This window comes from Halichoerus grypus, chromosome 3 (assembly GCF_964656455.1).
Source record: "Halichoerus grypus chromosome 3, mHalGry1.hap1.1, whole genome shotgun sequence".
NCBI classification, from domain to species: Eukaryota; Metazoa; Chordata; class Mammalia; order Carnivora; family Phocidae; genus Halichoerus; species Halichoerus grypus.
The window spans coordinates 60,941,644-60,962,661 of NC_135714.1; the positions used below are offsets into that span (position 1 = coordinate 60,941,644).

Below are 21,018 nucleotides of genomic sequence, written 5' to 3' on the forward strand. Positions count from 1 at the left end.
TTGGAGGAGATAATTTTGAGGCTATGTAAATATCCTTGTTTCTCCTCAGACTTTCTCCATTGGTGGATATATTCCCTGTAACACTTATTACTATAATATTCTAAGATGACTCTGTATTTCCTTCCTTCTATATTTATTAATTGGAATTTTTCTGGAAGAAAGAGCCATCTCTTTCCCCACTTATTTAAACTGTTTTATATCAGTAAGGACTCCTTCACATTTATTTTATTCTATGGCTTGTAATCCATGATACTGTTATTTTATCGCTTACATTATTCCGGTTGTGGTCATTGGCAGCTCCTTCAGGCTGGCTCTGGTCTAAATCCTGTGTTGAATTATGGAAAGGGGTAAGGTGCTGATGTCTTGGTCTTCCACTTGGAGCAGAAGTGGCATGCTTATCAGCTTCTTAGGAGTCTTCCAGTTGTTGAGGTGCGAGGTTAGTACTGGGCGTTGAGCAAATCTAATTTGTGACAGGTCACAGATTTTGGCATTGAAAAGTGCCACCTCATGAGCCAATTCCAAGTGCCCTGGGTCATAGTTATAGATAGTTCCTTTTTTGTAGAGAAAATAGCCAGGAGGGATTTTCTCATTTATGTGTAAGAAAAATGAAAGAGTTAAAGCCAGAAACCCCATCCCCCTAGGTGTAGACCAGGACCAGCCAAGAAACCAGGTTTAAAGAGAGAAACTCTTGGTGGCCCAGGGCTTAATATTCTCGCAGATCCAATCCCATCCTTCCCTTCCTGCTTAGACCCCTGAATGCTCTCTTACCTAACTTGTCAGTAGGAATCCTGTGATCTCACTTACCTTAACAGAAACGTCTCCATAAAATCTGTCAGGCCTAGGCCAGGGTTGTTCAGGGGGTTGGAAAAGGAAACAAAATGTTCCAACTTAAAACTCAAGATTTCCTGAGCTAGCGCTTCCCCCCAGAAACTTCTCAGCCCTTCCCCCACCAGTCACCACCATCCTTACAATAACTCTCTCATCTGCTTACTAAGCATTTGCCACATGGTGGTCTGGGCTCTGTAAAATAAGTCAAGACAAATCCTAATAGGAGCTCAGGTTTTGACCCCTAATTCATTCTCCATTGAGCAGTGAGGCTGGTTCACCGGGCACTTTGTACTTCCTTGGCAATGAGTTTTGTCCCGGTGCCACTGACTTAGCTTTCACAGGACGGTGTGCCTTAGGAGGTTTAGTGGATGTTGATTTGGACCCTGGCTTTCGTAGCCTCCCAAACTGTGGGAAGCTTAAAGCAGTTAACACACGCTTTTGCGGACAGTGGCATTTTTGCATGTGGAGGAGGGCGCGGGTTTGGCAGAGATCATTCAAGGAAACTTCCTGATTCCAGTTTGATGCATTTTATCAGCAGATGGTTTTGCTTGCTTTTCTCCTCCTCCTGCCCACAAAATGGAATTCTAGCATTTCCAAGCTGCGTGCTCTTGTCTAAGATGCTGGTCTTCTCAGGAAGAGTTACCAAGGGTCACCTTCTCTTCTTCACTCAGATTTGGCAGGAATTGAATTTGAATTGGCCAATTTGCAGAGGTGACTGGGAATGAAAGTCCCACGCAGCTGCATGCTTGGTGAGTTCAGGGCGGCTCAGGCTGTCTGACAGGAGGCGCAGAGGATCGTTGGGAAGAGGAGAGAGCAAGAATAGGGTGAAATGGCTTTTTATCCCACCCCTGAATATGACATGCAGTTGGCCAGAGGGCTGTTATCTAGGATGCTTCTGTTTGCCACCAGGTGAGTTCATTACTATGTGGGAATGAGCTTTAGCATTTTCTTTGCTGGACTCACGACTGCGAAGCCTTTCACAGGTGTCTTTTTGATGTTGTGCTATATCTCTTTATAACGAAAAAGGACCACATGTTTAGTTTAAGCCTGTTTTTCTAAATTGTCATTGAAAATTCTCTTTATTTGCGCACTCATGCAATTCAGTACTGTTAATATTTCTGCTTGGGAATTTTCAATCATTCTCTCTCCTCTGTATATAGTCACCATATTTCTTATAATGTGCATATTTGGAGTGGCTTTTATCTTATTCAGATTAGCAGTTGCTTTGTGTCGTGCACCTCATGGTTTTGCCCTCCCCCCCCCCGCCCCAATTCCCTGGGGAATTCCACAGTTAACTATTTCTCTTTCTCACAAGGAATGATTATCTGCGTACTAAAAGCCAAGTTCTTCTCTATTCTCATTGCCAACACTTGTTTGAAGAGAAGGAACCTGTGAATATATTCTCAGTTTTAAAGACAAGGTGTGGTCTTCTCATTGAACTTTGAATTTAAATGAAGAGTTTATTGAGATTGCCAATCGTACATTATGTAAGTCCATCACAGTTGCAGGTGTAAATGCTTATCTTTTCCCTATTCACAGTCATTTGAATCAGCTTTTATTCTTTTTTGTTTTAAGATCTTATTTATTTATTTGAGAGAAAGAAGAGAGATAATGAGCAGGGGGAGGGGCGGAGGGAGAAGCAGGCTCCCCACTGAGCAGGGAGCCTGACACGGGCTCGATCCCAGGACCCTGGGATCATGACCTGAGCCGAAGGCGGACACGTAACTGACTGAGCCACCCAGGCGCCCCTGAATCAGCTTTTATTCTTTCATAATCTTGATTCAAGGTTTTTGTTCAGAGCTATGCTTAATGCCAATGCTTGCTTCTAGGGATACTATTACTTAAAAGAACATGTGGCATATGGAAAAGAGGATGTGGCAGTCATGGTAATATTCTAGATCTCAAGGTGATTTAAATATTTATTACTACAGGAATTCATCTTGCTTTTATACCATGTAAAAGGTAAAAAAAAGAAAATATGAACTGCTTATATTATAGAACACAGAGAGAGAGGGATCACAAGGCTGGTTTTTCAAGTTCTTTTTGGCATTCTTTCACTTGAAAGTGAATAAGAGAGAAGCATTCTTCGGAGTTGTATTATTTTCTCCCCCACCAGTGTCAGGTTATGTGAGTCGTGGTGGTAGTTGAACTCCCGTTGTAAAATTTATTATGAAGATATTGGTAGGGTAGGCACTGAGGGGCTGGAGCAAGTATTCCTAAAGCTTTCAGCCTGTCTTCTTTTCATTCAGGTTTCTATAATATTTAAAAGCTTTCGTTTAGTGAACAATCCCTTTCTGGTACGATTCTAAAATGTAGATTCTTTTGACCACTGTTGAAGATTTTTCCCTAAAATGAATTCTTTCTGTCCTTTCCTTTGTTTTCTTGTTGTCTTTAATTGCTTATTTGTGGCCTCGTTCTTGAAATGACAAGAAAGTGAATTAGAGAAGAGAAAAACAATGCAATGCATCATACTTACCCCCAAAGAGAATTCAGTTTCTTTAGTGTTAGAGGTTTGGGGGCCACCTATTTGGTTTTTTGTTTTGTTTTGTTTTGTTTTTTTTAAAGATTTTATTTATTTGACAGAGAGAGACACAGCGAGAGAGGGAACATAAGCAGGGGAGTGGGAGAGGGAGAAGCAGGCTTCCCGCCGAGCAGGGAGCCCGATGTGGGGCTCGATCCCAGGACCCTGGGATCATGACCTGAGCCGAAGGCAGACGCTTAACGACTGAGCCACCCAGGCGCCCCGGCCATCTATTTGTTTTTGTTTAATGGAATAGTATTTGGAAAAAAGTAATTTCCAAAAGGTAAGGCTTTTGCCTCACAAAAAACAAACAAAAAAGAAACAAAAAAACTTTCTTGTTTTGGCAAATGAAATTCGATTTATACTTTGGGGGGCACCTGCGTGGCTCAGTCGGTTAAGTGTCTGCCTTCGGCTCAGGTCATGATCCCAGGGTCCTGGGATCGAGGCCCACATCGGGCTCCCTGCTCAGCGGGGAGTCTGCTTCTCCCTCTCCCTCTGCCTGCCGCTCCCCCTGCTTGTGCTCTCTCTCTCTCTCTGTCAAATAAATAAATAAAATCTTTTAAAAAATGTATACTTCCGCATTATATAAAAATTAGCTTAATTTTGAAATACCTTAGTTGGTATTTGGACTCCTTTAAACTCCAGAGGATGATCTTGTGTGGGTTTATACACAAAGGAGGAGGAGTGTTTCCAGCTACAGTGGTAGGGTACCCTTCCCCTCCTGCCTCTCAGCCCTGCAGCCCACTGAGTGGAGGGGAAGAGCCATGCACACCTTTTATTGTGCCCTGCTGAACTGGTTCTGATTTATCCAACAGGAGTCCTCTGGCAGAGACCTCAAGCAACTTCTCCTTACAGGGGGCAGTAATTCAGGGGCACACACAATATTTCTGGTTCTCTGCAACTATCTGACACTCTCTGAGATCCATGAGTATGTTTGTGGGTGTCTGTGTGGAAGATAAAAACAAACCAGCATGGAAATGATTTATCTGAGCTCTAGCTACATATTCTATGGCACAGAGAAGTAGAGAAGAAAATTCTAAAATCATAATATCTGCTATCTGAAGAAATTGGTAAGAGCCAGTCCCTCCTTCCTTCCTCCAACAAATAAAATGTCTGATTGCAAATTGAGATTTGAGAAGAATAAATTATTGATAATTAGAACTTAGGCTATTCTATGGTAATTGAATTTTGAAAGTCAGTGAAAGACAAAATGAATGCTATTAGAGATCGGAGCTGTTATGGTGTTTGCATCAACTTCTGCCATGGCTTATTTGCACACGTTGAAGTATGGGAAGGAGAGTTGACTATTCTGATTCCTCAGAGTTGAGAGGAGGAGGGTAGAAAGAGAGGGCTATTGAGAAAAAGACATTTCAACACCATCACCCACCCCCATTGCCAGTCCCTCTTCTTTATGATAATAGTCTTTTGTCATCGATAAAATTTAAATCTTTTCAAAAACATGTCAGAATAGAGAGTGGGGAAGAGAGAAACCAGTAGTGAAAGGATGCTGGGATAGGTGTAAGGAGTGGGATAAAGCATCTTACTAGAAAAGGTTTTTCATCTTTTATGCAAATTTTAGATGTTAGAGGCTTCTGTTGGTCAGTTAGCACACTTCACTCTTACTTGTGTGTGATTCCGTTGTCACAGCCAGAAGTCCCCAGGGCATATTATCAGGATGTGACATTTAAAAAGAACTTCTCTTTCCAGAAAGGATTGTGTTGCTATGGGGTTATATTACCTAATGCATACCTTTCTATCCACTGAACCACTTGTTTAAGACACAGATGTTAGTGAGGCAATTATAAAAGCCTTAGAAAATTTTGCTTGGATTTTTCTGTGAATCCGAAAAGTCTGAAATACAGCCTTGAAGAGCCTGTAGTCCTAGACTGGAGGCTAAGGGTGCTTTAAGGGGGGTAAAGGATTTCTCAAAAACAATGTCTTTGACAACAGTGTGTGAATGCACAATTACCACCTTTATTTTTTTTTCTTTTTTTTTTGTATTTTGGAAGATAGGCTTTTTCAACTCTTTAAAAATTTTGACAGCTTTTCTCTGTCCTGTGAACATGTAGAAAACCGATCTCAATATAGGGTAATTTTTATTGCAGAGAGAGTGCCATCTGGATCTATGGAATGAAACAATGTTATGAGTACAGCTTAGTTTGCTTGGCTTGGTCATCGTTTTCTTTTCTTTTTTTTTTTTTTTTTTTTAAGATTTTATCTATTTATTTGACAGAGAGATAGAGCCAGAGCACAAGTGGAGGGAATGACAGAGGCAGAGGGAGAAGCAGGCTCTCCGCTGAGCAGGGAGCCTGACGCGGGGCTCGATCCCAGGACCCTGGGATCATGACCTGAGCCGAAGGCAGATGCTGAACCATCTGAGCCACCAAGGCTCCCCTGGTCATCGTTTTCAGTTGCTAAATATTTTTGTCATCAGTATTTGGGGCCTATCATTGTCCTGTAAACAGGAAATGCCTAAAAGGGCACTGTTGTTCCTATCATCTGTTCTACCACACTACAGATATAATCTCCCCCCCAAGTACTTGTACAGTGACATTTAATTGTTCATATTGAGTTTGCTTCCTCTTTAAAGTTATGTGAAAGGGGCAATTTAGCATTTACTAGCAAAACCGCAAGTGCCAATTTTGATCCAACAATTCTACTGGGAATTTCTGCCGTGATATGTCAGCATAGATAGAAAACAGTGTATGGGCGTGGTTATTCACTGAAGCATTATTTGTAATAGCAAAAGACTGGAAATCAAAAAGTATCTACAAAAAGGGTCTGGTTAAATAAATATGATATATGCACAGAAGGGAATATGAGGCAGCCAAAAGGAAAAAATGGCGCAAGGAAACTAAGTCCTGAAGAGGTACGGGGGGTGCAGGCTGGGAAGCGTGGAGTAAGACTTCTCAGTGGCTTTGATCTTTTTTTATTTTAAACTATATGAATTAATTGCCTATTCAAAAGAACACCTGAAATAAATATGGGGAAAATATTAAGACTTGATTAATTTTGGTGATGAGTACATGGGTGTTCTTTATATTAATCTGAATACATTTATATATGTTTGAAGTACTTTGTAATTTTAAAAACAGATGAGGAAAAATAGCGGTGACACACAAAAAGAATCTTAGGAAACCTGCTTTACCCTGGTCCAAGCACATGGTGCTCAGTGAGTATATTAGGAAGACCCCTCGACCCACATCCATGACACATTAATTCAAATAGACCTAATTTGCAGAATATATTGATATATTGGGGTTTTTTTGGGGGGGGTGGTTAAGACCAGAACCTTGTTAAGTTGGACTTGGTCATCTGTTAAAGCTTACCGTGCACTGAACAGACGATGGATGGGCAGGTAGGTAGGTTAGTGAGTAGATTAGAAAATGGGATGTTTTATTTGGTAGTGCTGGTAGTCTCCTTTGTATTCTTACATATTCAACTCATGTCCAGGTGATAACTGGCATGGTTTTAGCATGTTGGTGCGCCCAGAAGAGTCGACACAAAGTGTCAGTCATAACAGCTTGTCAAAGCACAGCATCAACGAAAAAATGAACTCTAGCTCTTAGAATTTTTTATGTTCCGAGTTAAGGCTCTCACCTTCTCCATTTATCCCACTAAGCATACCAATCCTTCGAGGTCATCTGAAGTCCCGCTCTACCTCTAGGCCTTTTGGCCAACTTCAGACCCTATTCTTGACCGTGAGCAGCATGTGAGTTGTTTGATGCTTATATCCCAAATCCCTTTAGATCCACATGGCCCAGTATGATCTGATGACTTCTCCTGCCATCTGCTCTTCACTCCGGTCACACATCCATGCTAAATATTCTGCCCCCCTCTCTTGCATAGTTGACTCTCATTTAGATCTTGGTTCAAATGTCATTCTCAAAGAGGCTGTTCCTGATCCAAAAGCAGACACCCTCAGTCACACTCTCACAGTACCCAGTTTTATTGCCTTCGGAACTCTTAGAACTGTATGAAAATATCCTGTATATTTGCTTATTGTCTGTCTCTCTACTCTGCCCAGCAGACCTTTTTGCTTAGATGTTAAGAGCGCAGGCTCTGGGGACAAATGTGTGAGTTTAATATCAGCTCTGCCCCTCACCACCCTTGTGACTGTGGACAGGTTGCTTAGTTTTTTGTTTTTGTTTTTTTTTAAGATTTTATTTATTTATTTGACACAGAGAGAGCACAAGTAGGTAGAGGGGCAGGCAGAGGGGGAGAAGCAGACTCCCCGCTGAGCAGGGAGCCCGATGCGGGACTCCATCCCAGGATCCTGGGATCATGATCTAAGCCAAAGGCAGACACTTAACCAGCTGAGCCACCCAGGTGTCCCAAGTTGCTTAGTTTTTCTTATTTACTTCATTCTCTCATTAATTGCCCTGTACCATAAAGACAGTACAAAGAGTGAGAAAACACACACCAAGTGTCTACAATGGGCTTGGCACTCAGCAGGCACTGAAATATTTTTTGAATCTATGAATAATGATTCTGTTTAATACTTTTTCTTGCATCTAAGGCTCCCCAACAAGATTATAAACTCCTGTGGCCATCTGAGACCTCTCAGAACTCCCAACTAGAATTCATCAAGGTCGAAGGCACATAGTAGGTGATCAGTGAATACAGCTTGCAATACCTGAACTTGATTATAGATTTCTCAGAAATATGCTCTGCATTCCTGAATCAGTGTTAGGGCACAATCATCTAAGAAGGACATCATGTCACTTGTTAGTTCCAGTTCCATCAGCCTACCCATCCCACGCAGTTGAGCTTCCTTGTTTGTGGTCAGGAATGCAACAAAAGAGCTTTGTTTGAATTATGCCCACACACAAAACTTGGTTTGCTCAAATTTTAAAATTAAAAGAGTCTTCTGACTCTTTTTGATATGCTCATGCTGTAATGCCCTTTAGGAAAGTATTTCCTTATCTTCTTAAAAGATCAAAGTGATCCCCAAATATGAAAGCATGCCGTGCTCTTTAGGAATGTTTATTAAATTATTTGCATCATTGAAAAAGTCAGCCAACAGCTGTTTGACTTTTTTGGTTATCTCAAGATACAATGTGATATATTTGTAAAACGAGAGGCTATTTTTGAAATACTGTGCCTTTTAATAGGTAATACGTGTGCATGGTACACAATTCAAAAGTTACAGAAAAAAGAATATACAGTGAAAAATAAATTTTCCTCCCCAGAGGCAGTCATTGTTTCTAGTTTCACAAGCATCACTCCGGAATGTTCTCTACACTAATAAACATAGAGGGAGTTACATATATTTGCCCCTTCCGTACTGCAGCATGCTGTACTCACAGTGCCACACCTTACTGTCATCATCTAACCATATATTTTGGAGATCTTCACATGCCAATATGAATAGAGCTACTCCATTCTTTCAATGGCCACAAAAGTATTCTATTCTATGGAGGTATTGCAGTGATTTAACGAGTCTGCTACTGATGAGCATTTAGCTTGTTTTTCAATCTTTTGATAGATATGTTATTTAAAACATTTTTTCCTAGATGTTGCCAAACTGTTCTTTCTTCAGGTTGTGCTGATGTATATATATTCCCCCTAGCAAGGCATGAGAGTTGGTGGGCTAGATTTCGGTCCTCTTTTTCATTGTTCTTTTCCCTCATTTCATCACTTAACTGTCCATGTGGAAGAATCTTATAAAGAAAAGACTTATCTCTGAAGCCTTCTTCCAACATACATGTTTTTGTTTTTGTCTTTTAGGACCTTTTGATTGTTTCAAGATCTCTCTGTTCTTAATGTTTTAGGTCTGTGAGGAGATCTGACACCCCACCCCAGGGCAGGTAGTTACTTCTCCAAGCTCCAGAGAAAAAAGCTCCCCAAGTTGGGTTTCCGATCTTGGCATTGCAAGTCTTGGACATTTGTTTTATCTTTACTGTAGGAATTATTTCTTTGTGATTTATTATTTACTGTAGGAACTGCCTCATTTGGTCTGGCTACATGGATGTAAGCTCCTTAAGGGCAGGACCCTATCTTAGTCACTAATTCTTTGAAATATCTCTTGTCAAGTTTCAACTCTTCTAGTATTCACTGTTGTGCCCTTGAGCCCCAACCCACCACATTCAACCCCCTCAATTTTCCCTCCTCTGGCATCATCATGAGAATAGAGGACACTGGGTGCAAAGTCTCTCTGATCTTCCTCTACCCCGCTGTCTTTCATACTTAGGAGCATCAACATCTTACCTCCTCCTTTCTTATTTCAGTGGATCTGGCTTTACTCCTACATAAATAAGGCTGTACTCCCCACATGCGCTCTAGAATGCCATCCCTTCCTATGTCCTCATGAGTCTTGAGGAGTGTCATCCTTTTTGTCCTGTATCCTGGAGCTCCCTGTCTCACATACACTTGCTCGTACTTCTTGTTTAAAACAAAACAGCAAGAACAAAATCATTCCCTCCTTGATCACCTCTAGATTTCTAGCTACCACCCTCTTTCTCTCCTTTAGAGCCAAGTGTTTAAAAGAATGATCTGCCCTTGCTGTTTCCGTTTTCTCTCTCATTCCCCTCTTACTCCACCCTAGTCAGGCGTCTGCCCCCCTGCAGTTCCACAGCAAAGACTTACTAGTTGTCAAATGCACATGCATCCACCCTCATCAGACTGCCTTCTAGGTAGCAGTTGGAATGGCTGGTAGTTCCTCCTCCTTATTCTCTCCACTAGGAACCTGTGAAACTCCTGTACTCTCCCTAGTTTTTCTATTTCTCTAGAAGCTTTTTCTTGGGCTTCTCCCTTGGCTTCCTCTCCCCTAATTCGTAATGGTTCTCAAAGATCCATCCTTTAACTCCTTCCTTTGTCTCCCTATGCATTCTCCCCAAGCAACTTGCCTTTTCTCAAAGGCCATGTGTCTTTATGAATCCTCATATCTAAATGCAGCCCAGGCTTCAGTCCTCTAGACCCTCCTGCCTGCCATATTCCTCCGTGGGAAAACTCCACAGGCTCCTCATATTTGCATGCCCCAGAGCGAGCCAACCACTTCCCCACTCAGGTTCCCTCCTCCCTCTCTCTATTCCCACCCCTTCCATCTAATGTTCTTGATACAAGTTAATTTTATTATCATTCTAGCTCAAGCTAGAAACATAAACACCATCCTTCCTCCTTGGCTATCCTCCCTTCCACACCACCTACATCCAAGTAGTTGCTGGCTGGGCATTCTCTTTAAGTTCACTGCCCACCACCTTAGTGCCAGGCCCTCAGACCCTGGACAATAGAATAGCCTCCAATCTTGTCTCAAATTTATTCTCCTTGTTATTGGCGATTTCTTACTGATACCTGTATTTGAACATGCCCTTCCCTGGCTAAGGTTGTTTGGTGGTTTCTAAATCCATAGGATACTGTCCAAACCTTTTAGTGAGGTCTGTTAAGATCTAGCCCCTCCCACCTCTTCACCTTTATCTACTGCTCTTCCCTTACTCATCATCTCCTTCCCAGCTTCTCTGAGTTGTTTTACCATTTGCTTGCACATTTCCATGCATTTGTTGTGCTATTTCTTCTAGCCGGATGGCCTTCCCTTCCTTTTCCCATCCTCTTCCATCTAGGAAATCTTTCATGATGTAGGTAAAAGTGAAGCTTTCTTGACCTCACCCTGCAGTGTTAGTGAGTCCCTCCTCTGTGTTCGCCAGGTATCTTGTACGGGTCTCTGTTATGGAACCCATCTCATCGCAGTTAACTTGGCTGTCCTCCTCTATATTGTGAATTATTTGGGTCTCATGACACTTTGTTGTTCTTTGTATCCCCAGTGCCAGCATAGTGGCTGGGATATAGAAAGTCTCCTTGGATGTCCCCTGAACGAATGGGAAAGAAACCAAGGAAACGTCTGGATAGGTTACATTTTTTAAAAAGCTTTGCTCTTGTCTTCAAAGCACAAAGAAAAATTTTCCTCCCTTAAAACAGCTCCATCTGTCTTCATTGTTCTATGGAGAGCCTCTTGTACACTTGGGAGTCTGATTCAAAACTTCCAGCAAGATGTCTGATCCTTCATGAAGGTGGTGTACCAACTGATATAGGAAGTCTGGGTAGCTATATTGTGCTTAGGGCACCTCCCCTCTTCTTTCCTGGGAGATATCAGTCTAGAGGGCTTCTCTGGAACCCTTGAAATTGTCAGTAACAGTAGCTCACACCTCATCTCCTTGACTAGAAGAGGGATCTTTCTGTGGCACCTGTGGAATTTATCAGGGCCTGTCCATTTCTCTTGGGTTGGAAAGACTTGTCAGCACCCAGTCTTTGTAGGCATGGTCAGATGTGGTTGGCGGATGAAGCTGCCAAAGAGTCATCCCCAGCATTACCACATTCAGGTGTCAGGACAAGTTCACTCTTCAGCTACACCCATTGGCTTCTCGAAGCCCATCCCTAGTCACAGGGCTCGCTAGCGTCTTACTCTGAGAGGGGTCCTGCCAACTCCTCCCACTGAGGTAACCAGAACACGAGATGGGAAGATGACAGTTTTTCTTTCTCCTTATGTATTTTGGACCCATTTGGATCATTTGGACCCATATGAAGTGTCTCCAGGTGCCTCATGCAAAAGACACTTTATATTTTTTCATTAAGTTCTGTATGGTTATTCAGCCGCATTTGTTGAGTATCTGAAGTCCTAGGTAATTGGGTTTGAATCCTGGCTATGGGACTTAGGGCTGCGTGATTTGGGCCAGCCTCTGAGGGGCTCAGGGCACCAGGAAGAATTTCTAATCACTGGATGGAACTGGAAGATAAAGCAGGAATCTAAGTCAGTGAGGAACTGGGGTTCAAGGGAGGTAGCCTGGCTTCAAGGAACTAGGTGAAGAACCTAGTTTCTGGGGGGCTGCATGTTCAAGGTCAGAGTGAGGCTAGTGGCAAAAATGCCAGACTGTGAAGACAGCCATTACCCTGGGGCTCCCTGGTGGCCTTCTGAGACGAGGAGAGGTTCAACTTTGGGGCAGTCCCAAACCCAGAGGCATGTTACCTGGGACCTGTTATGGGGATTAGAGAAGTAGGGGCAAGGAGCCAGACAAATTGTAATGTTTTGCCTTCCACTGTTGGTCTCTTGTGTTTGCACCCTACTTGATCTCTTTAGGCCAAGGCTGTGTTACTACTTGCTTTCTTTCCTGGCTTCCAGGTAGGCAAGGTCTAGTCCCTCCTGGCCTGTGTCTACCTCCCTGACTAGAGGTCACAGCCATCGTCTTGCAGCTCCCTGCCTTACCACTGTGGCCAGGGTCCTTCAGGCTGCGAGCACAGTAACCCTCTGCTGTAATTATCTACTCTGGGTACTTTATTAGGGAGTTCAGAAGTGGGTGACTCATCACCATCAATAGTTCCTGCCCATTCTGCTCACCTCCAACATTCACTTCTGGCTTCTCTCTCCCCTTTCCTGTCCTGCATTGTAGATCTCTCTGGCGGGCTTGTCTCCCTATCCTCTAGTTTTCACCAATTCTTTAATAATGAATGACTGAAGATAATCGTACTTAACATTTATTGAGCTCTACTATGTGCCGGGTGTATTCGCTCATTTTTTATCTTACAAAAACCCTATTTATAGGTTCTGTGATAATCTGCCTTTTTCAGATGAGGAAGCTCAGAATGGTTAAGAAAGTCACCACCGGTTTTTAGCTTTTGGATTTTAGGTATCAGGATTAGAATCCAGGTTTGTCTGATAGCAGAGCTGATAACCTTTAGCCACATTTCAGCTTATTTCTATCCCCAGCATTTTATCGAGATATTTCAGCTTTTCTCACTTTCCTTGGCCTCTGTAGCAACACAGATAATAGTCTGACTATAGGTTCCTTCATTTCAACAAACACTGACAGCTAAAAATCTTGTGTGTCTGTATCCCTTGCTTTGCACAAGATCATTTTCCTATCACCCCAACCTCTCTTCAGAAAAAATATATGTATTTTGGGGGAATGATTCTCTCTCTTGGCAAGTCCTCCATACTCTCTTACAGATTTTTAAAGTTGCTTCAGATTAAAATGAGGTTAATACACCTCTTTGATTAATGTCTTTATCTTTTACATGAACAAAGGCTTATGGAGGAGAAGTAATTTATACAGGGTCGTATAGTAAGTTAATAAAGTCAGGGTGAGAACCCATGTCTGACACCTGGGCTAGTCTTATTCTGATATACTTAACACTCGAAATTTTACTGGTATCAGGGGAATGAATTTTCATTTATATAACATAAGCTAATATATTTTTTCATAGAAAAGAAATAGGTGGGTGTACTTACAGCTTTATCATCAGTGTATCAAAGTGGATTCCTGGATCCCATACTCCTGTTTCTAAACTGTAGAAAAATTCCTCTACAGTCGGAGAGTTCAGAAGTTTTCAGTATGAAATTCCTGACAGCTCACCTCACTTTTTTCCCAGAAAAAGGCACATTCACTCTCTCCTGACTCAGACCTTCTATAGTAGTGTAATTCTTCTTAACCAAATTTATTCTTCAGTATTGCAGTTGAAGGACACCCACTTTTTCCCTTTGGCTTTGTAAACACTTTGTGTTATAAGGGCAGGATATTTAAAAGTTGAAGTCATTGACTTGCAAAATGAAAAATGATTTTTGAGAGCATCTTGCTGTTTGTTTATACCACGTAACTGAGAGCAGTGCTAACACTGAAGTAGCTGCTAATTTTTATGTAGTTCTTACCAAGAAATTAAAAGAATGTAATTTATCCAGCATCAGGATATGACAGAGGACTTCAAAATCCCCAGAAAGCTTTTTTACCATATATCCACACACAGTCTCTTGGGATGTGGGAAGGAATTACTGCTCACATTTTTATACATGGATAAACAGAGGCAACTCTGGCATGAAATGTTACCATGTAGGGAATCTAGGTGAAGGATATGTGGGAATTTTTTTTCCAGTTTTATTGGGATATAATTGCAAAAGAACATTGTGTAAGTTTAAGGTGTACAATGTATAGATTTGTTACATTTATAAAATGCAAAATGATTCCCTCCATAGCATTAGCTACCACCTCCATCCTGTCACATAGTTAAAATTTCTTTTTTGTGGTGAGAACGTTTAAGACCTACTCTCTTAGCAACACTCAAGTATATAATATAGTATTATTAGTTATAATCACCATCCTGTACACTAGATCCCCAGTCTTGTAAATCTTATAACTTGAAGTTTATACTGTTTGACCAAATCTCCAACTCCCCAGCCCCTGGTTACCAACACTCTAGTCTGTTATTCTGAGTTTGTCTTTTTTAGATTCCACATAGAAGTGAGATCATATATTTATCTTTCCCTGTCTGCCTATTTCACTTAGCATTATGTCTTCAGGGTCCATCCAAGTTGTTGCAAACAGCAGGATCTCCTTCCTTGTGCCTGAATAATATTCCACTGTGCGTGTGTGTGTGTGTGTGTACATACCACATCTTCTTTGTCCATTCATCAGTTGGTAGACATTTAGGCTGTTTCCTTATCTTGGCTCTTGTGAGTAATGCTGCAGTGAACATGGGAGTGCAGATATATATCTATGAGATCCTGATTTAAATTTCTTTGGATATATACCCAGAAGTGGGGTTGCTGGATCATATGGTAGTTCTGTTTTTAATTTTTTAAAGGAACCTCCATACTGTTTTCCATAGTGACTATACCAATTTGCACTCACACCAACAGTGCACTAGGGTTCATGTAGGAATTCTTTATACTAAGTTTGCAACATTTTTATGTAAGCCTGAAATTATGTCAAAATGAAAATAAAAATATTAATAAAGCAGAGAGTAGCAATGGTTAATAAGAGAAATAAGCAGTAAGATCTACTTTCCAGTATTTACTTATTTTTGATCTCTGAGGGTACAGCAGTGTCTGTTTTTAAATCTGTAAATCCCATGAGTAAAGAAACTCAGCTGAGAATGCTCCTGATGTTGAGAGGTCCCTCTCCTGTAACTCCCCAGGCGCAGTGACCCTGCCGGCCGACCTCACTCTTGGCATTTAACCAAATTTGGGGAGAACCAACCAGATGCCAGCATGATGCAAATAACTCCGGGCACGATTGGCACTCCTTGGCCCCAGAGATACCATTCCAGGTAAGTGACCCCAGCTGAGACTCGGGGCTTTTCTTCTTTCCGAGGTCTTGAGAACATTTTCTTACACTCACCTCGAGTATTAAACCTCTTTACCCACCACCTTCCTCATCCTCTTAAAACTCCTAATATATACCAGTTATCTTCATATCCTGGGCTAGACTGGCACAAAGGGAGGCCATTTGAGTTAGTTACAGGGTCTGTCCGTTCTCAGACACTTCTCAATTACACATGGTAACACTACTAGAAAAATTGACGAACTTCTTCCCTCACGGCTTACTGTCCTTCTTAGCCAAATATGTATCTGCTTTTTACTGAATGATCTTATTCTTGTATTTGAACTCCCCACTCGTTTTTATCCTTCTGTTAGGCCAGTTATCCAACTTAGCTCCAACCCAGGAAGTTAACACACTTAGGGCTGCTCAGGGTGCACATTGTCTCATGTGATACGACATGCTTTCATCTGCACCTGTAAAACACACACAGTAGTCTTAACCCCATTTTACAGAACAGGAAATTGAAGCTTGCAGAGACTAATTTGTCCAAGGTCAAACAACTGATCAGGACCTGAGTCCAGACTCAAATCCAAGCCAGGGGTCAGAGCCATGGCATATAACTAACTACTAGTGCTACTTGCTCTGTTTCTCTAGCCATTGTATCAGTCAAGGTTCAGTCAGAAAAAGGCAAGGCCACTGCAGTGTCATGGGAGAAGGGACTGACTATAGTAATCCGACCTGACACAGTTGAGAGGGAAGCCAAACTTGACCGCCAGACATATTAAAGTACTCAGTCAGGACTCCCCTACATTGACTATGGATTCAGAATCCATGCAAATTGGAATCCATCTTCTGATGCCAGGGAGTTTGACCCTGTTGCTTCAGGCTTTTTGAAAGTGCTTATATAAGGGTAATGGCAGGGATGGGAGGGTAAAGAGGAGATGGGTCCTACATGCAAATGAGATGCAGGTGCTGATGGGTCAGGTGGGGGGAGGGGCAAGACTTCTGGAAGGATTACTTAACGAACAGATGGTGGCTCCACATTTGGCAAGGCCGGGACTCGAAACCCTGAACTCATGTCCAGTCAAATCAAGGGCCAGTTCCTAGACTCCTCACTGATGGACGTGGCTCCCGGCACATCAGGGTAGGCTTCAGGCCACAGAAAAGAATTTCCTGGTGACCCTCCTTGTTGGACACTCCTCTCCCTTGCCCGTATCCCTCCCACTAACCCTGAAAGAATTTCTTCTTGCCATCTGAGCTCAGAGAACAGGCCCCCCAGCCGGGCGCCGCCTGCACCCAGGCACAGCGCTTCCGCTCTCCGGGCCTCTGGAAGGTAAGGTGTGGAGGGCCCTGCAGTGCGAAGGAAAGCAAGCATAGTGGGAAGGCACTTGGCCTTAAATCCCAACTTCACTGCTTACTAGATGAGCTTGAGCAAGTCATTTAACCTCTTTGATCTTGTTTTTCTTGTCTGTAAGATGAAATTAATAATATGTATCCCACTGGATCATACTGAGGATTAAGCAAAACATGTAAAACATTTAGTGCAGTTCCTGGAACATAATAAGCACTCAATAATTACAACAATTACAATAATTAGGCTGAAGACTTATCAGAGGCACAGTGAAACCTGATAATAAATTTCAAGGTTAATAGCATAAACCGGCACGCACATAAAATGCAATTGTGTATTAGCAGAGTGCTCCTCAACAGTGGGGCCCTGTGCAGCCTCCCAATGCCTCACCTCCCCCGGAGGCCCTGAACCTGGTCATACTGTAACCTAAAACACACGGGCAGAAGGTAAGACTGCTGCAGTCGGTGCTCAGAAGAGCTGCCTCCAGGCACGAAGAGAGTTGGCCACTGGAGAACTGTGGAGCTGGTGCCAGAAGTGTAGCGCTCTGAAGGCTGCGTGTCCGCACCTCCCGTGTCCTCCTCCCCGTCCCAACCTCCACAGGGAGTTAGGCAGGTGGATCCATCACTGCACCTTCTAATTCTAATGCAAGCTTCAGGACAAGATGCCCCCGACCGTTGCACAAAGGACCACGTAGGGTATGAGGACAAAGGCAAGCTCACGTTCCCCACAGTGCTACACCTGAGGATTCTCTTCTTCGCCAGCACAGGTCACGCTGTGGTCTGTTTGTTAGGTCCACACCTCAGGAGCTTGCAGCGCTGACAGATGCCTCACCCCAACTCCGTGTTCTCACAGAGGGCCTGACGTGGGTGGCTGTCGGTGGAGACGCGCTCCAGGCACCTTTCCAAGGAGCACAGTAACATCCAGTGGTCTGGTGCGCCAAACCAGCTGGTTGGCATCCCTCTGACAGCCTTCCTTTGGTTCTAGAAGCCCAATCTCAGTCCTGAGTTTATGGATCTGTTTCTCATATAGAAGCTGGAGCATCAGGGAGCTTAGGGGAGAGGGAAGCACAGGACAAGTGATTTTAACTGCCTGCAAGCTGGTTTAGATCTGGATTTCAGCGGCTTCCTGTCAGACCTGGCTCACGGTCTTTTTTGCTGTCCTGCAGAACTCTCACACAACGGTCCTCAGTATTAAAGTATACTTCAGAAGAGATCTGGAAAAGTCCTGTAATCTAGCCCCTCAGCGGAGGCTGAAATAACAGTACTGAAGAACCAGTACTACCTCTCAGGTGATTTCTGGTTACTAGGGGTATAATGCTGAACAAGACCGAAAAAGCCCCCACCCTATAATATTTGTTGACCAAGGTCTGTTCCATGGATTAATCATCCATTAGATGCTCCTTGGAAAAAAGTTCCTAGGATCAAATTAATTTAGAAAACACTGTTTAGTATAGTTTCCTTTTAGAACATCACATGAACAATAGTTTATTAAAGACTCAGAAGTCCTATAGCAAATAGAATTAATTTATTTAGCTCGGCATTTTCCAAACATTTCATCATCTAAGGAATCCACGTTCTGTGAGTGCACTTTAGAAAATGTTTTCATACACTTGTTTTGTGCTCTTTGCTGTGTAAGTATTTAGAAAATACATGTAAACACACAAAAGAGTAATAAGAATTATAAGTAATATTATAAGACTATGTGGATCGACCACAAAAGTAACATTTTGTCATATTTGCTTCAGATCTTAAGCATTACAAACACCGTTGAAGTCTCTTTCATATAATGAAAGGGATATAAGGTAATGTCAAGTAGTGGTAAGTACTATGAAGGAAATAAGCAGAGTAACAAGTGGTAAGGATGGGGGAGATGCTCTTGCGTTCAGGAAGTCTTCTCTCAAGCAGAGACTTGAATCAGGTGAAGAGCATACCATGTGGTGGGAACAGTGGGTACAAAGGCCCTAAGACACTGGAAGATCTTTCATGGCTTTGAATTACAGGAAGGAGGCCATTACACTGGAGTGCAGTGAGCAAGAGGGGACCAGTAGAAAATGAGGTTGGGAGCTAGCCAGACCACGATAAGAAGCTTGACACACTTACCTTGACAGTAAGGCTGTCTCTGTATGGGCTGGAACTGTTGCAGGGAATGAAGACCTCATCCCAAGTTCTTCTTCCCCACCATTAAAAGTGCGATCTTGGAAGCAAGAATGGCAAAGATAATCAGAATGACGACTTCCAGAAAGTGGTGGAAGAACTCCATAGAGGGTGATGTCAGTGCACTCGATGGCACAGCATGCCACTTGGGCCTGTTCCCCACTCAGCTTGGGAGTGGAGATTTCCAAGGGGCAGCCCTCCCTGAGTAGCCCAGAGCATGTCACCATCCTCACATGGTACATTCCACCTGAGGTTTGGTGGGTTAAGTTTCCTTTAGCCACAGGATGGAACCCATTGTACCCTTGCTCTGCTTAAAGATATTTACACCAGTGATTTCGTATTTCTAGACATCATCTACATTTTGAGATGTTAGTAATGACACTTCTTTTTTTTTTAAATACAATTTTTGTATTTTTATTTTTGGACAATTTGGTAGCCTCTATATTTTAACAACAGTTTTTAATACATGACTGATATGATTGATAATTTAAAAATTATACTATTTTTTCTAATGTTATATATATATTTTTTATTTAAATTTTTTTATTGTTATGTTAATCCCCATACATTACATCATTAGTTTTAGATATAGTGTTCCATGATTCATTGTTTGTGCATAACACCCAGTGCTCCATGCAGAACGTGCCCTCCTCAATACCCATCACCAGGCTAACCCATCCTCCCACCCCCCTCCCCTCTAGAACCCTCAGTTTGTTTTTCAGAGTCCATCGTCTCTCATGGTTCTTCTCCCCCTCCGATTTAGTAATGACACTTCTTCCCCTTCAATAGAGTTTCAGTTATTCCGTTTCTTTGCTTTGACTTTTTGTGTGTCCCTAAGTAGATCTGAATTATCCTTTCAGTGAAAGACTGCTAAAATTCCCAGCAGTTGGGGATTAAGTAGTGCCTACCACCTGCATGGAATTGGTGAGCAAAAGGGCCATGATGGGGTATACGGCTCCCATTTCCACTCGAAGCATTAGCTCTGAATCTTCTGTTAGAAGAGATAAAGGGAAGCGTAAGTGGGTCATACAAGATTATCCTCAACTGAGCTGTCATGTACGTTAACACAGTCTTCATCTGAAGGGGAACTGGAAAGGGGGGGAGGGGGTAAAATCTGGCGGTGACATATGCCACACCGTTGGGTGCCAGGACTGGTATCTCTAGTCTGGCTGGCTCAAGAGCTGTTCCTTCTTTTCTCTCTTGAATTTATACCTGTCCCTCCCGAAGGGGGAGGCTCCATTCAGTAAACTGACTCTGTCTAAAAAAGAAAAATTACATTCTTGAGGTGAACTGCTGAAAATGTAGTCTTCCTTGAATTCCAGTGCCAGTTTTGAGTCAGAATATGGTCCTTCCGGTCTCTTGCCATAGACCCTGGATTTAGGCCAGCCATAAAACATTATCCTATGCTTAGTCAAGAAGACACTGTATTTACTTCAATGAGATCCAGAAATATAATCATAGCCCCATGAATTTTAATAGTGCTTAAATGCCTATTCATTTAAAAGTACAAAAGCTTAGCAAAAAGTTTTAGTGTTTACCCTTCTGTAGAGAATGGTGAGTCACAAACATTTGAACAGTTTCGAGATTGATTTTTGAACCACTTACTCCTTTCTGTATGCCCTCACTCCCCCCAACATGCTAGGTGAAGTATATTTTAACATTTGTAACTAAAGCTAATTAGAAGTAATTTTGTTTTGAGGCAACTCTCTGGGGGATGCCATGTCAGGATTGAGAATCATTCCCCTTCCCCCAGCAGGCTCTGAAAATCACCTGGAGGACTGTGTAAAGGAGAAGGTCTTACCTTTCTAAGTGTTTGAAGGAGGCTTTGCTCTGGCTTTGGGAAGCCATCCACAGGTGATGGACTCCTGTAATTAAGACTTCCAAAGCTTCCCTCTCCTGTCAGCTTTTTCTGACTTTGCCATTTCTCTGAATTTCTCTCATTCAGCTTTGTGTTTAGCTTTCTCACTACAATCAAATTGTCTCTAGTAGTTGAGATTCCAGGAAGATTGCCAGGGTATAGCCCTTCAATTCCATAAAAAGGAAAGATTAACTAAAAACACACACGTGCACACAGTCTCCCTCACCCGGTGCACGTGCCTGGTCTCTTACTAAGCTCTTCCCCTTCTTCCCACAAAGAGCCCT

General features: G+C 42.4%; 1 protein-coding gene across 6 annotated transcripts in view; it reads left to right on the forward strand.

Annotated features, from left to right (window-relative positions):
• SHROOM3 (shroom family member 3) overlaps positions 1 to 21,018 on the forward strand; it is a 300,238-nt gene that overhangs the window by 240,995 nt on the left and 38,225 nt on the right. For 5 of the 6 annotated variants that reach the window (XM_078068803.1, XM_078068804.1, XM_078068808.1 and 2 more), the window contains one exon: positions 15,248 to 15,379. In XM_078068803.1, the coding sequence (XP_077924929.1) occupies positions 15,248 to 15,379 (132 nt within the window). Of the gene's footprint in view, positions 1 to 1,473; positions 1,738 to 15,247; positions 15,380 to 21,018 lie in introns of those variants that run through there. The other variant, XM_078068806.1, reaches the window with a different exon arrangement.